This window comes from Lupinus angustifolius, chromosome LG09 (genome assembly GCF_001865875.1).
Source record: "Lupinus angustifolius cultivar Tanjil chromosome LG09, LupAngTanjil_v1.0, whole genome shotgun sequence".
Lineage (NCBI taxonomy): Eukaryota > Viridiplantae > Streptophyta > Magnoliopsida > Fabales > Fabaceae > Lupinus > Lupinus angustifolius.
The window spans coordinates 16,550,163-16,567,290 of NC_032017.1; the positions used below are offsets into that span (position 1 = coordinate 16,550,163).

At 32.3% G+C, this 17,128-nt stretch overlaps 2 protein-coding genes across 7 annotated transcripts; both read left to right on the plus strand.

Moving 5' to 3' along the window:
- LOC109357339 lies at window positions 1,470–7,633 on the plus strand. Of its 3 annotated transcripts, XR_002108852.1 has the most exons (10): window positions 1,470–1,680; window positions 2,568–2,689; window positions 3,849–4,004; window positions 4,174–4,279; window positions 4,564–4,746; window positions 5,670–5,835; window positions 6,337–6,650; window positions 6,888–6,977; window positions 7,292–7,439; window positions 7,471–7,633. XR_002108852.1 is itself a non-coding variant. In XM_019601244.1 (9 exons), exons 2-9 carry the CDS (start codon window positions 2,675–2,677, stop codon window positions 7,351–7,353), a joined length of 1,092 nt encoding a protein of 363 aa, XP_019456789.1. In that variant the 5' UTR covers window positions 1,470–1,680; window positions 2,568–2,674; the 3' UTR covers window positions 7,354–7,633. The 3 variants fall into 3 exon arrangements, 2 of the variants coding, with proteins under 2 accessions (XP_019456789.1, XP_019456790.1); XM_019601244.1 differs by having other exon boundaries at window positions 7,292–7,633; XM_019601245.1 differs by lacking the exon at window positions 1,470–1,680 and adding an exon at window positions 1,695–2,139 and having other exon boundaries at window positions 7,292–7,633.
- On the plus strand, window positions 12,005–16,885 carry LOC109357286 (cyclic nucleotide-gated ion channel 1-like). Of its 4 annotated transcripts, none has more exons than XM_019601137.1 (9): window positions 12,005–12,239; window positions 12,874–12,983; window positions 13,385–13,874; window positions 14,245–14,457; window positions 14,683–14,990; window positions 15,193–15,304; window positions 15,440–15,676; window positions 15,780–16,177; window positions 16,299–16,885. In XM_019601137.1, the coding sequence occupies exons 2-9, from the start codon at window positions 12,955–12,957 to the stop codon at window positions 16,597–16,599; spliced, it is 2,088 nt and encodes a 695-aa protein (XP_019456682.1). In that variant the 5' UTR covers window positions 12,005–12,239; window positions 12,874–12,954; the 3' UTR covers window positions 16,600–16,885. The 4 variants fall into 4 exon arrangements, with proteins under 4 accessions (XP_019456682.1, XP_019456681.1, XP_019456684.1 ...); XM_019601136.1 differs by having other exon boundaries at window positions 12,005–12,234; XM_019601139.1 differs by having other exon boundaries at window positions 12,005–12,234; window positions 12,897–12,983.

Consider the following 17,128-nt stretch of genomic DNA (forward strand, 5'->3'; position numbering starts at 1 on the left):
AAGTAATATTTATGAGTATTGTTTCATCCGGCTTATCTGTACCGTCTAGGTCATTCAGATAACTAGAGTCTACCAGCGTGCTCGGCTACTGAGTATGCTGATAGACTAAGAGCAATTGTTTCATCCCGGTCAACTGGTTATCTCGCCCGCTTGGGATAGGATCCTCCCCGACCAATCATAGGTTGAGCAAGCACAACTTGGAGGCTTGTGTCACTCCCCAATAAGCATCATGTTTGTCTCTGACATTATATTTAATACATCCCCAACTGGGCACTACTATGCCGCCTACAAATTCAGCCTGCACCACTAAAAGTACGGTCAAGATCAGACCTACAATACGGCGGATGACCAAAATGAGCCAGATTATCACATTCCAATACTTCCGGACATCCCCTACCAGAAGTCATTTTTGTTTATAAGAAACAAAGAGATGTGGATGACCAAAATAGATCCTCTCTAGTACCACATAAGATTGTGACACGTGAACTTTAAAAAAAATTGATGGTTCAGATTTTAAAATATTTTTAAGCAAAAACTCATTATAAATGATAAAACAAATATGGGCCTCACATTAGGACTCTCCAGTACCGGAGAGGATCCCAACCCATACTAACTATTCATTAAAAACTTGAAAGTTGTGCAACAATTTTGAAATAGATTCATCTCCAGTACTGAACTCTCCAATAGTGGGAATGTGAGAGAGGTTACTTTTCTAAAAATATTTAATTTAGAAAAAAACAAAAATCTAGATCATTAAAACATTATTTCTGCCATGTGTTACAATCTCAGGTATACACTACCCTCTCCAATAATGGAGAGGAGCCATACTCAACAATTCTTATGATAATTATGTCTTAAACTAGTAAACCTACCTAAACAAGAGAATCTATAGACATCCATAATTGGCGGCCACCGGAAACACACAACTATAAAATCCAACTCCTAAACAACCACCATATAAATTAAGCCGAAAAATAAGTTATTAGAGTAATCAAATAGTTGTTTGTAACATTATTTTTAATGAAATAAGAACATTCTTACTTTATTCTTCACTGTATCATTCTTATTTTCTGACTTTTTTCTTATTTTTTTTGATGTTCTTAACTAATAGGAAGGGAATGTGAAAAAGAAAAGGAGAAACTATTTTTATTTTATAAAAAATTGTAATAAATTACAAAATAATATATGCTACCAAATAAAAATGTTGTTTGCATATTTGCTCTTACAAATTTCTCAATTTCTTGTGGTAAACATATTTCATTTCATCAAATAATATTTTTCGATTTTTTTTAGAAGAAAAGTACAAATCAACATGACTAGGAGAAGAGTCAGTGTCCCAACTGGTTAAGATATCTTTTAATAATTTCCTTTCATATTCTTCACCCTCTCTCTTTTTAATTTTAATTCCATACAGTATCCTTCATTTTCCATTTATTTCAAAATGTATTTCCTTAAACCTCATTCATTCACTTCCATGAACAATTTCTTTTCTTTCAACTTCACACTTCAATTTACAAACTTCATTTTTCATCAGTTTTTTTCTCAAATTTTCATTCTTTCCTCTTTCTCTCTGTTGATGTCTCTATCTCCAAGCTAATTTACTTCAACTAGTTGTTGGGGTTTTCTTAATTCGTCGATATAATCATTTTTTCTCTTTTAGATTCAGGAACTTGGTGTGAGGTAATATATTTGGTAGATCTTCATTTCCTTTTTTTATTCTTCTACTTATGGACTTATGGATTTTGGGTCGAAGCATTGGAGTTGTATATTGTTTTCTAGTTCAAAAAGTTTGCTCCATTTTAGTGTTACTATTTGCTCAATAACTTCACTTCTCAGCTCCTTCTTAACAATTGAGATCTGCTTTATTAAGGAATTGTTTATTCACTTCCCATTTTTTATTTGAGTTTCAAAAAGAAAGTTTTTTTTTATGTTCTACCATTTGAATTCATTGGTTAAAGACATTGTTTCATCCATTGCCACCTTTCTATTGCTGGAGCTTGCAGTTTTTCCTCTTTCATGGTTGCTAAAATTGAGATTTTGATTCCAACTGCTTATTATTGTGTGAGAATCAGAACCAACTTTTTTTCCATGTTGAAGAAAATTTTAGACCATGTCAGAACTCAGAACCAATGAACCATGGTAGAGCATATGATTATTCTTTCAAAATGAATGTTGGACTTGCTAAGTTCACAAACAAAAATGAAGATATGATGTTTTTTTTGCACCTCAAACTTACTATGCTATTCAGCATATGTCTACTTAACTTTAGTAATAAATGCAAATGTAATTGTCTTATTTCCTTTCTGTTAAACTTTCGGATATATAATAAATGGACCTTTTGCTTTTTTGGTTTTTTTCCCTTTTCTGTAACAACATATGCTACCACATTTTTGTTTACCATGTGACTATCTCTCTTAATTAGAGGATGCTACTATTTTGTACTGTTGTTTCAGTGTTTTTTTGAGATGGATTTGAATTTCTTGATAGATGGTTTTGTTGACTCTAACAACGATATACTTATTGAAGCTGTATGGTTTACAATTCTGTCATTATTCTTCTTATTTCAGATGAAAGCTAATTCAATTTGAGGGTATGCAAAACTATCTTGAGTGCAAAGGCAGTTAGTTACTATTTAAGTTCTCGAAAGACATGCGGTCAGTTTTTTTCAGCTGAAATGAAGAACTTGCAGGTTCTTGCACCATTTTTCTTTTTTTCTTTTGGTACTTAGTTTGCAGAATCCAAAATAGTTTTCATGTCTCGTTGATTTTCTGGATCTACTGTATGTCACATGTGGGTATAATCATATTAGTTGACAATATTAATCATATGAATGCACATGTTGTCCCCTTTAAAAATGATTATGACCAACAACTTATTGTATGCATGTCTGGCAAGAGGACAAATTTACCTTTAGGACACTCCTTATTTCAACTAATAAAGCATATATTTTTCTTGGATAAATGAAGTTCTACCATAAAAAATGAAGACATAACTTGGATCTGTTATGTTTGTTCACCTATCTGTAAAATTGAAGAGTTGTGAAGTTTCCAATTAACAACTTCATGTTTAAAATAAATTTATTAGTAGTAGTTCTACAATTAACTGCTAAGTGCATGTTCTTATGTTTTCCACCCATTGTTAGTAGAGTTTATATGTGACTTTCGTCATGTATAATGGTATTTTTAGTTATGAGTGGCCATCATGTGATTAGAATGGAGGTAGAATGATTTTCTTTTGCATGTATAAGTTGTTATTTTTGTTGTTTGGGGGACAGCCATGATGTGATGTGTACTTGTGGATCAACATGGGATTGATGTGATGATGAGAAAGAAAGAGAGTGCTTAGTAAGCATAGTGAATCTGACAGTAATACTTGTAGATGATGGTTAGTGTTTTGAAGAAATAGAGGTTTGTTATCTGAAACTGGCATGGCCAGCAATGAGTAACGAATAATTTTGGTTATGGAAGCACTCTGAAATCTTAATCCAATTGTCACCAAGTTGGAAGCAAAAGAGATAAGTTTGGCCTGAAGGTCTACTTTTGTATTAAAAGTGGTGATGTAATTCTCTTAGCGAGACTTTGATGGAGGTTAATGTGAGGCAAAATTCACCATTTCTGTGCTAGTTCAATTTGTCTAATTTAATGAAAGACTTTGTTAAGAAAGCTACTATTGGACATATATAATGCTCTAAAAGATTAGCGAGCTTCGATTTTGCTTATACTATATTAAAGATTATTTCTACTCTTAATGTGATGCAATCTCCCTGGTCTTCTACATCTGCCTCACAATACTTAATGCTGATTGTGTATGTTATAACTAAACTAAAAAAACCCTTTATGCATTTTCAGAACACAGAAGAATTACAGTCATCAACTCAAGCTTCTAATGAGCCCAAATCTGAACAACCAAACAATCACACAACTGATGCTCCTGTGGCAGACTCAGGTTCTGCATCTGCCTCAAGCAACGATAGCAAAAAGGTTTCACGGCAGGATATTGAACTTGTAAGAATATCTATTGTGTGCTTAAAGTTTGACCAGTTTCCTGTACTTTTCTGATTTTCCTTGCTTTGTTATGTATCTTGTGGATTGAGTTTTCACAGGGTGTAATATGCAGAAGCTAATCTGAACTACTTTATCTGTTTTTTATTAAATATTCAAACAACTTGTGTAGGTCCAGAATTTAATCGAAAGGTGCCTACAATTATATATGAACAAAGACGAAGTGGTTAAAACACTACTGACTCGGGCAAAGATAGATCCTGGATTTGCAACTCTGGGTATGTATCTTGAGGCATTTGTTATCCCATTTATATATTGCACTTGCACTCTAATAATAGTAGTCTATTGTATACTTTATTCGTAGAAATATTTTGTACGCTTATGAATTATATTCATGTTCTATTTAAATAAAGTGATTATCTGACCCTGAGTTGATTATATAAAAATCAAAATAATTTGATAAATTGAGGCATATTGCTATTAAAAAACTGCATTACCTGCATTTTATATATACATATTTTTTAAAGTGGGTATCCTCATGTGATGCTTTTTGTTGATTTAGTATGGCAGAAGCTGGAAGAAGAGAATGATGATTTCTTCAGGGCCTACTATATCAGGCTAAAATTGAAAAAACAAATACTTTTGTTCAATCATTTGCTTGAGCATCAATATCATTTGATGAAGTATCCCGTGCCCACTAAGGTTCAATTGGCTCCTATACAGAATGGAATCCATCCAATGCCTGGTAAACTATTGCCCTCTGTGTGTAAACTCGAATTATCTCAACCTTTTTAAATAAGTAAACTGTGAGTAATTTGTTGTATGGGTGTAAACAAAGTAAATTGTGAGTTGAGACTTGAGGGTTGGCTCTTGGATTTCATTTGTTATGGTATGCAAGTATGCAGAAGTTATTCTCAATCTATGATTATCATTGTCACTGTATGTTCACATCGTAGGCTCCTAGACAACAAGGATCAGGCCATGGCTCAGGGAAAGTGTCTTAATTGATATGCTCTACCCTTTTAAGAGAAAGATAAAATAACAAGAGGACTCAAGGTTCTTAAGACTTCTTTAAAACAATAGAGACTTGAATGACTTCTAATATCAGTGACCTATATTGAACAGCCCAACTAGTGTTTATTAAGCTAAATGCAGGGTATATCATATTGATCACCAATCGAATCTCCCTCACGTTTAATAGTAGTTAAAGTTCAGTATGGCCAATCATTAATCCTTTTACAACATTTCTCTTATGATTATGCAGCTGGAAATTTTATTTACTCAGAAATATAAGAGTTGGAGCTAACCCTACCCAGCAGGGTTAAGGTTGGGCTGTTGTTGTAGAATTGAGTTGGAAACCTCAGTATTAGTTATAATGTTCTGTGGTATTGTTTTGCCACAGATTCTTGTTCCTCAATTCCTTGATTGAGTGTTGATTTTGACAGATTCTTGGGGATTTATATTTCCATAATAATGCTTGTAATTTTTTTGGCGGTTGCCTGCTGCTGCTAGTATGTTGAGTCTTTTGCATGCACTTTTTCTCTTAATTGCTGAAAGCCATTTGCTTTTAGTCTTAGAAGATGGCTTACATTTTAGGTGCATAAGTTCACTTTGCATGTCCTTTTCTCTTTCCCCATTATTCTTTAACACCATTTGTTTGCGGTGCAGTCAACAACCTACCTATGGGATACCCAGTGTTACAGCAGCAACCCATGCCAGCAGCAGGTCAGCCTCATATTGACTCCATGGGTTGTGGTATATCAATGGGTCACATGGTTAATGGAGTCCCTGCACCTAGCAATTTTCATCCCATTCGGATGAATTCTGGGAATGAGTGAGAACTTGTCTAACTATACATATTTTCTTTATGCTATTCATATGATTTCATCAGTGAACTGTTTGGTAGTTCGACTCATTATGTGTTTCTAACATTTTGTTAAAATGATTCATGGTCATGTTGGTAGGTATTTTGATCTTTATGTTGTGATTTGCCGCAAAATATCCAGAAAAAAGATATAACATTTCGCGCAAACAATTATGCCCCTTCATGTGTTTATCCATTTCACTAATTTAATGCCCAGATTGTTGTGACTGTCATGAACTTGAATGTTAGTTAAATTGTTAGAATGTAGAGGACCTTCTTCAGATATGCTTGGAGTGGATTATTTTCGGTGAAATAATCGCTTAATAATAGCTTTGATCAAAATCTCTCTCAATAAACTTTTGATTATAACTTGTTTTGAATACATGATAAGCTAATCCAAACATGCTTTTCTCTCTTCAGTAATTTGCTTGATAGAATCCACTAATGCAGCTTCTTTTGTCATTGTTGAAGTATGGTGATGGACCACAGTGCTCCTGATATGGCTCCTATGATTCCACCCAATAGTGGAATGTCATCCATGTCAGATATGCCAGTGAGTCCGACATCAGTAGCACACAGTGGCCATTTCCCCTTCACTGCATCAGAAATACCAGGAATGGGAGCAGACGTATCAGCTCTTGATGCAGCATTTGCATCTGATGTGGTAAGTTCAGTAGGACTACAGCTTGCACCGGATGGCGGCAACGGCATTTCCAGATCGCTAGATCAAATTCCGTGGAATTTCAGCCTGTCTGATCTAGCAGCAGATTTGCCAAACTTGGGAGGTAATGTCTTACATGACTTTGATCCGCTTTTAAACATGTAGTTAAAGTTCTGTTATATCCTTGATACACCCAAAGTAATCTGCACATTTTGAAAAGAAAAACGTGAAACTGGAAGAAGTAATAAGTTTCAAGAACTCAAATGAATACTATGACACATGACCCATTAAGTATCATAAAACATCAATTATTTTGGCAGGACTGTTAAGTATTTTTAGTTTACTATTGAATTCCTTGCAGATCTAGGAGCTTTGGGAAATTATCCTGGTTCACCATTTTTGCCATCTGATTCAGACATTTTACTTGAATCTCCAGATCAACATGATATAGGTAATGTTTTTGGTTTCAGGATATGAAATTACACACACATATTTATGTCCTTGCAATGACCACTTTGTACTGTAAGTACCTACAAGTGCGAGGCTCCCACCTAGATATTAATATTAATGATGAAATTACACACAACTTTACCCCTACAAGCGAAGAAATTATTATTTTTTTCACAGGTCCTAAATATTAATATTATTGATGAAATTGTAGTAACCCAACATTTACATCTACAATCTAATGAATCTATAAAATAATCAATATTATACACTGCTACAAAGCCTGATTTAACAAAGATAGCTCTGTTTTTATTTCAGTGGATGACTTCTTTGTTAATTCAGAGCCCCCATGCTCCCAATCAGATGATGAGAAATCTTAAGTGAAGATAAGGCAAGTTATGAGTTTCACACTAGAATTGTTAGGTTAGGAAAATTAAGATTAATAAAATGTCACCTAGTTTACATGGCATACATGCTTACTGTTACCTTAAGTGTAGGCAACCTGTTCTATATCATTTGCATGAAGATAGAATATGTCCATTGTTGCCAATAGTTGTAATCTTTAGTTTTTTTTAAGAGATATGTTATGAGGATGTAATTGATTTGATGCATTTGGGATATATATTGCTTGGACCCTTTTCAATGCCAAGGTTTATGTGATTTCTACTGCATAGGTTCACATAATAAAGCAACATTATATTTCTTCGACTTGTAATGATGCTCAATGACATGTTATAGCAGGGAGACATCTATATATATATATATATAAAAAGGGAAAACGTAAAATAAGTATTCTGAGTAATTTATGTTTCTCTAATTTGCTCTTTCATATTTCTAATTTCATATTTATATTATTAATCTATATCTATACTATTAATCTACACTAATATATAAAGGGAAAACATAAAATAACTACCCATTGAGTAATTTATGTTTCCCTAATTTGCCTTTCATATTTCTAATTTAATATCTATACTATTAATTTATATCTATACTATTAATAAAGCCAAAATACTTACTATTAATCTACTATCATGACATAATTTTTATATTCTAAACTTATCCTTTTGTAATCTTTCTCATTAATAACTACTATACACTTTCATATATTCATTTCATTGCTTTCACTTTTTATATTAATATATCATTAATCTTCCACATATTCTCTTAGTTCTATCTTCTCTATTTCTCAACCCAAGAAGAATACACAATAACACAAAAAAACATTCAACAACTCTCTAATTAGATGTACAAATTGAGAATTTGATAAATTTTATGTATATCATATCAATTACCACAAGTTATATTCTTAAATTTTTACTCTCTATTGAGTTTATATATTACATTTCTTATATTTAAATTTTTTCTTTCTTAAATTATATAACATAAAAATGATACATTTTATATAAAAAATAAGAATATAGATTAGCTGACACGGAGTACAGGTTGACACGTTAGTAATTATAACTTTAAAACTTCATCAAATAAAAGCATGGTGTGTGGGTTAATTTTCTGGGACTGAGTCACTAAGCTCTATTTTCTTTGTGGAATTCTTGGAATGTTATCTTATAAAGAATTAATATTCACTTAAGAGGCTAGTCTCTATGCAAATAGTAAGGACCTTATAATTTTGAGATTAGTGGTTCAAATCTTTGAAAGTCACTTCATAAGGGGTAAGTTTATATTATCTTTACTACTCCCTTACCTCACCGGCTAAGACCTTTGTGAATGGAGACTGTCCTTAACTACTTGAGTAGTCACGTTGGGCTTACATATTGCAATGTCCAATACTAATGGTATATCCCTTTTGCTATAAACATAACAACTAACAAGCATGTTTTTTTATCACTCGTAGTTCACAAATTCACAAATACCATTTATTATCAAGTCAAAACATGCCTTTTACATTCACATTTGTTTTATTGACAATACAATGATACATTTATAGCAAGTAACATTTGGTGTACCAAACTAGTGTGTCACAGATATTTTTTTGATTGGTTGGAAAATATATATTTTAGTTTAAAATTTAATAATAAAATATTTTTCTGACCAACCAGAGAAAGTGACACATAAAGTAACATACTTTTTCGAATAGAAGAGGTAATTCTAACATTTAATTGTTTTTGACTTGTGTCCAAGGACAGATCTTGTACATCTGAACATCCTAGTTACATTTGCCTTCCATTGTATATGTCATATAACCCAGAGTGACAATGGATTCATCATTTTCATAGAGTTCCTGGTATTTAATGAGTTGAATGAAGATAGAGTAACCATTGCAATGTTGATGCAACTCATTTTTCTTTATTCGACGCAAATAATAATAAAAATAATGTTGATAGGAAAAATATTAGATAATTTTAATTTACGTGGAAACATAAATTATAATATGATATATAAGTGCAAATAAAAATAAAAATTGTATTATCGATTGTGCCTGCTCTAATGTTGATCTTTGCTGCTTTTCTGTCTATCTTTATGTGTCTCTTTGGATTAAAGGGATTATAAAAAAGAAAAAAGAAAAATCATACTTTGTTTTGTTTGTTTATAAGATATGTTACTTTTTAGATAAAAAATATATTTATTGATACCATAAGAGTTTTTTACATTATTATTATTATATAATTTATTATTCATATTTAATTTAATCATAATAATACAAATGAATAATAAATGATATAACGAGTCAGCTAAGTGGTTAACACATGTAAGAAACAATACGTGCCCGGATTCAAATGGGATGCGTAATGCAGAGCGATTAGCGACCTCTCCTTTTCCTTCTTTCTTTTTTCTGTCTTTTCGTTTTCTTGTCCATTGTTACGTTGAACACCTCAACCTTCATCAACTTTAGTGATTTCTTTGAAAAATCATGTTTGTAAAAAGTATTTATATGTTTTTTAAGGGCCCTACCGACCTAATACCAAAGTAATTTGACATCAAGTAACATAATATTTTCGAAATTTTCAATTGACCACATTTTAACTTAGTATATTGTTATTAAGGATAATAAATCAAAAATTTAAATTTTGAGTTTAAAAAACTCACGTCTTCTTACCTTGGAGAGAAATCAATAAATATAGAGTTTCATTTTAAAAAAGTTACACATGTCTTGGTCTTCATTTCAGATAATGGAGAATTCTATCAGAATTGTTCAAATAAAAAGAATATGTTTCAAATTACTTTGGTTATGCCTCACAATTATATAGATGGTTGATGATTGATTATCATTTCTCTATATATTTGACTATACTTCTTAAGTCCCCCATCCTATATTGTATTACTTATATTTGTTTTGATACAACTGAAGACATAAAAAAGAGAGGAAAGACATAAAAAAAGAGGAAAGATTACATCCTTAAATAGGAGTGACCATTTCGGTCCTTGGAAAGAAGAGAAGATAACTCATATTTACGAAATGAAGAAGTATTTTTTTTCTTTGTTTCTTGCCATTCATATTCCATATTAACGTTGCATGATATGCAAATATATCTTGTCCCATAAAAGTAGTAACCCTTATGAAAAATAGACCACACATAAAAATAAACTACAAGACAAGAATATGATTGATGATGAGTCAGCTTGATGTTAAAAGTAGTGCATGGAAACACCTAGCAAAACGGAAGTGGTGCTTCTCAACTTTTCCGATGGGCCATTGCTTGAAAGATAAATAGCACTTAACTATTGCTTCTTACTTTGCTGCACTTCATAATCGCTCGGTCAAGCTCTACTATACTGATATTTTGGTTGATTAGAAAGGGATAATGTCTTATACATAAAGAATAGAATCTATCTTACTCCAAAATGGAAGGAAATGGAATTGAATAATGTTTATAGATTTGAATCTCTCATCTTTTTTTCTCTTAATTCTTTCTGGTTGGTACATGTGCAGTGTTGGTTAGCCATTTGTTAACGACATTAGTCATTTGTGCATATGTGAGTCTAAGGGAGTTTTGAGTGACTATTAGTATATTATTAGAAATTATCAAGTGTTGGTTTAGTAGTGTAAGGTTTTGTTAGATCTCCAAGATGATTAAAAGGTAAATGACTTAATTCATGAAAACGATACTTGTTAGGAGAGTAATCACACACTCCAAAAGAGATTAACTCTTTAGCTATAAATGAATGAATATCTTCATAGTACAAAAAAAGTATATTGTTAGAGATTCTGATTACAGATTTTAATCAATTACAAATTAGAGTTTACATAATCCATATATTAGTTATGTCAATCTAATATTAAGAACACAAAATATATAAGATGTGAGATATTTCTGATTATAACACTGAACTTACTTAATTCAATATATTGTATGTCTTGGGTATTGTCATTCATTCTGATACTATAATGTGAGAATATGCTAATATTCTTCAAGCATCCCAATATTCTTATGATACAAAAAAGGCAATCAAATTTTAATTGACTTCAAAAAACAAATTAGATGTTGTGTTTTTCTCATTCATACACCGGAGGTAAGGAAAAAATGGGAGGGAAATCCTTTATTTGCATTGAGGTGTTGGTAACCTAATTTGTGTAGATGGAACACAAATCATGGTGCTGTCCAATGTCTATGCCAGTAACATGCTCAACTTTAGAAAGAATACGGGTACATACAAGTACAACAAAATGAGATTTTCCAATCATAACATTACTAATGCTTTCTGTTAAATAATACTTAAATTGTATAGGGACAATTATTTCAGTATACTATACTCTCTTATTGTAATTGCATCTTATCCGAGAATGATCGTAAATATATATTTGTAAGACGTCAAAATATATAGGTATTAATAAAATTACACAACCAAATATAATTAATTTATAGTATTTTTTTGTTGAAAAATATGAAATTAGTTCATCTACAAAACCAATTTTAACCGATACAGTATGATATAGTTTTAACCAATATTTTTTAGTATTATATTTCTAATATATACACCACTTCACTATTTACTTATTGAACTTATTTATATAATACGATATTTATAACTATCCTTTAAGGCAAGCTTACAAGGGACCCACAAAATTATACATTACTGAGACTTCTTTACACTCATAAACCCAACATTTATACATAGATACATATATCTTCTGTTTGCCATCAACAAGGATTTACTTGTCAGGGTACTTTGATTCTTAATGCATCATTTCTCTATTTCTGTTTTTCTTCGTCCATGACCATGAAAATATTTCTCTGAAGCTAAGGCTACTTTTACTTTGGGTAGAAAACCTCTCTCTCAAGCTTCCTATAACATTGCATGTAAAGTAACATTTTTGCTCTCATGAGTTTTGTGTTCCTTTGGTATCACAGAGAATGGACTTTATTCTTATCGAGAAACCTTGACACGGTTAAGTTTGGCGTCACCTTTTCCTTCCATGTATCTTTCATACTTTCTTAGAAAATAAACACAAAACCTTGTTTCTTTAGAACTTTCAGAGTTTAGCTTATGGTATTTCTATTATCTTCAACTTTCAAAGATGAGAGAGCTTCCAAGTTAAATGTTTTGGTTCCTATATTTTTCTCTCAACTTTCTTCTTTATAGGCCTGTGTCTGTTAATTACTCGTTCATCATATCATTCAATCTTAATCTGACACATTCTATGCTAATCAGTAGTTCCACTCTTACCCTTGAGTCACTAAAGAGTAAGGAAGTTGACTTAGTTTGACTAGATAATTTGAATAAATATTAAAGTGGTTAATGACTTCTTGATTCAGATTATTATTATTATATATTTCCTACCTTTAACTTATATTAGAGTTCTTTAATAGACTAATAGCATGTACTGAATTTTGAGGCTTGGGGAGATATTTTGAGCCTTTTTGTTTTGCTGTTAGATGTGTGATATTTTAGAATTTTTTAAGAAAAGGATAATTGTAATTTGAAGTTGGATTTTGCAGGCTTGAATCTTCTTTTGTTTCAGTAACTTGTTTCTCCTCTACAGCATAAATATTCTCACTGGATGCTGAAGTAGCTTGATCATGATGGAAAAGGGACAAAAGTTTGTGAGGTTTGTTTGATTTGCTACATATTTCTGATGTTTTATTTATTTTATTTTTTTGTACATTTTGCATCTTATTCCATATTGATTGTAAAGCTATATATATATATATATATATATATATATATATATTCACACTTCAATTATCAGTAAAATCAACCATTAGAATATACTGTCCTTTAGTTTCTGCATGGTTATTCATTTCCTTTTGGCCTAGGAGACTTGATCTTATGATTTTTGTTAGGCAATATAGAGATTTCAATGTCTGCTTTGTTTCATTTTCCAATTTGATTCATATGGTGCAAATAGTGATTCCAAACATAAGTAACTATGTATCAATCACTTGTTATGCTAACATGTAAATGAATCTTGTACTTCAAGCTACCTACTTAGTTTATATTTCTATACAGGTTTAAGGATTGGAGATCAGAATCATCTTTATCTACAGAGCAGAATGACCCTGATAGTAACGAATTTCATAAAGGAGAAGTTAAATTAAATCCTGTTACTGATGGAGCTAACAAAAGCATGGCTTCTAGGAGGAAAGTTCTTGATCCACAAGGGTCATTACTACAGAAATGGAACAAAATATTTGTAATCACATGTTTCTTGGCCATATCTGTGGATCCATTGTTCCTTTACATCCCAGTGATAAATGAACAGAGAAAATGCCTTGATTTGAGTGGAAAACTGCTGAAGATTATTGCTTGTGTTCTTCGCACATTCTTTGATATTTTCTACGTTCTTCGCATCATTTTTAAGTTTCGAACCGGCTTTATTGCCCCTTCTTCTCGTGTATTTGGAAGAGGTGAATTGGTTGATGATCCTGTGGCTATAGCAAAGAAATACTTAAGTTCATATTTCATCATTGATATTCTGTCCATTATTCCACTTCCACAGGTATCCCCTCTTTTTGTTTAATGGAAAAACATTATTTAGCACATAATTTTTCTTATTCTGCTTGAAATAGTTTTGAGGTTATGTGGTTTTCTGTCTTCCCACATTTTTTTTTTGCTTTTCCACCCACGATTTCCCATGCATTCACTTCTTTTCGTAGAGCAAATACAACAAGCACTGCTCTCTCTTTTTATTTTATGATTAGTCATATAGTTTCTATTAGTCTAAACAACCATTAATGGTTATTGCCTCTAAGTATATAATTCCTTATGAAGAAGTACCATGTTATCAGAATGAAGACACCTACATCATAATATTATTATTTTTCACATCAGACATTATCTAATATCAACATTTTTAATGTGTTCCTTAGATGGCCATTTTAGCTGCCATTGCAATACCACAATACTCAGCTCCACATATGGCAAAAATGATGTTGAAGTATATCATAATAGCTCAGTATGTACCAAGATCTCTGAGGATCTATCCTTTATACAAAGAAGTAACAAGGACTAGTGGCATATTGACTGAGACAGCATGGGCTGGAGCTGCTTTTAATCTTTTTCTCTATATACTAGCAAGTCATGTAAGCTGATTTTATTACTTATTCAATGAATCAAACCCCTTCATCTATGTTTCTAGTTATCATGCTAAGTTTTTGAACCATATTACTTGTATGTCTTTCCGCAACAACTTTCAGGTTTATAGCATAGAGTACTGATACACTTTGTTATAAACCTTGTAGTTGTCGTATTATAGACATAGCGAAACATTATTGTTTTATGATCACCAAATACATGCGACATAGCAGGTGGTTGGATCTTTCTGGTATATGTTTTCAGTTGAATCAGAGGTTCGATGCTGGCACAGACAATTGAAGAACACTACATTCTCTCATGATTCCTTCATAAGCTGTGGAGTAAAAGACAACCCAACTGTTTTATCACTTCTTAATAGACCTATTTCTTGTCCTCACAAAGATCCCGATGACACCACAGATCCAACATTTTTCAATTTCGGAATATTTATGGAAGCTCTAAAGCCTGGTTTGGTAAACTCAGATACAGATTTTACTGATAAGATCTACTACTCCTTTTGGTGGGGTTTGCGAAGTGTAAGGTTGGTGAATAATCTTTCTTCCTGATTCAACATGCAAGATCAACATTTCATGTACTTAGGAACTTTTATATTGTCTTAATGTCTCTGGATTTATTCATTTATTAATGTTTGTAACATCTTAAAAAGGAAAACTAAGTAAACTTTATTAGGAAATCAGGACTAAAAACATTCCAAAAGTCACAATTATTGCTCTCTTTTGTAGTTCTGTTGGACAAAACCTCCAAACAAGTACTTATTCTGGGGAGATAACCTTCGCTATCTTCATTTCCATCTCTGTATTGGTTTTATTCACATCACTTATTGGAAACATGCAGGTAATTACTATTCAGGACTATGGTTTTATGAAATGTGATCACAAACTTGATAAGAGTCTTACATTAATGCACATTCCAAGTTGAAACCAGCTTCTCATTTGACAAATTCATGGGTTTTGTTGAATATTGTTACAGAAATATCTACAATCTACAACAGTTAGAGTTGAAGAGATGAGAATCAAAAGGAGGGATGCAGAACACTGGATGTCCCACCGGATGCTACCTGACTACTTGAAGGAAAGAGTTAGACGGTATGATCAATACAAATGGCAAAAAAATAGAGGCGTCGAGGAGGAGACATTAATTCGAAATCTCCCGAAAGATTTGAGAAGGGACATTAAGCGTCATCTTTGCTTAGATTTATTGAAAAAAGTGAGTGTAATCCATAATCATATCCTCAACTAGTTCTTCTTTTTTCTTATTCCTAATATACTTATACATATATAGTGAACATGTTACATTCTTATTGCTCTAGGTGCCAATGTTTGAGAACATGAATAAACAGTTGTTGGATGCAATGTGTGATAGACTGAGGCCAGTCCTTTACACAGAGAAAAGTGACATTATTCGGGAAGGAGATCCAGTTGATGAAATGCTCTTCATTATGCGCGGAATTCTTGCTACTGCGACAACAAATGGTGGAAGAACTGGTTTTTTCAACTCCTTTGTGCTCAAGGCTGGTGATTTCTGTGGAGAAGAGCTTCTAACATGGGCCTTAGATCCCAACACTTCACCAAATCTACCCATTTCAACTAGAACTGTGCAGACTATATCAGAAGTTGAAGCCTTTGCTCTCACGGCTGAAGACTTGAATCTTGTTGCTTCCCAATTTCGGCGCCTTATAAACAGCAAACAGCTTCAACACACTTTCAGGCAAGACTTGATATATATTTCATTTCCTTTTCTCTGTAAAAATATATCATTACATTTTTTGGATAGTGTTACACAGTAAGATTCATCATTCATAATCTCATTCAACAAGTTGTTTCTTCAGGTTCTATTCCCTGCAATGGAGGACATGGGCAGCATGTTTCATACAAGCAACTTGGCGTCGATACTTGAAAAAGAAGGCTAAGAGGTCACTACGTGCAGCCGAAGACAGGCTGCGCGCTTTTGCAAATGCAGATGGGTCATCACCAAGCATTGGTGCTGTCATATATGCATCAAGGTTTTCATCCAATCTGTTACGATCCTTGCGAAGAAGCAAGCGCAATAAAATGCCACATACACGCAAAGTACTACCCTTGCTGCCTCGGAAGCCATCTGAACCAGATTTCACTACTAAAGAGAAATAGCAGTATTGTCATTTTAAGAAATTTGATTGCAAGATTAGTTATTTCTGTAAGTTAAACTTTCAGAATGTGTGCATATTTAACATTTTCATAGCAATTGTGTGTGCACAAGTAATTAGCAAGTGTTGTTTAAGAATTCCTACCACAAGTATCTATGCTGTAAAAAAGAGTCGGATGTAAAATCATATATCGATGGTTATCTGCATATGGCTAGACAACCAATTTTCTTTGTAAACTCAATTATGGTTTTGAATTTGATGCCACAAAACCCCAATTTGAAAACAATTTCTCTCGGCAAGCCCTCCATAAAAGTACTACTTTTCAACATGTAAATAATGTTGATTTGATTCTCTAGTATAACACTGTTTAAATTTTTATGAAATGTTTCTACTATTTAAACTAATTAACACATTTTATATTTCTAAAATGTCATTAGACAATTTCTGATTTTTTTCTAAAATTCATGAACATGACTGAGTCAATTTCAAAGTTGTTTGAATAACTTGAAATATATCATTATATTCTAGGACAC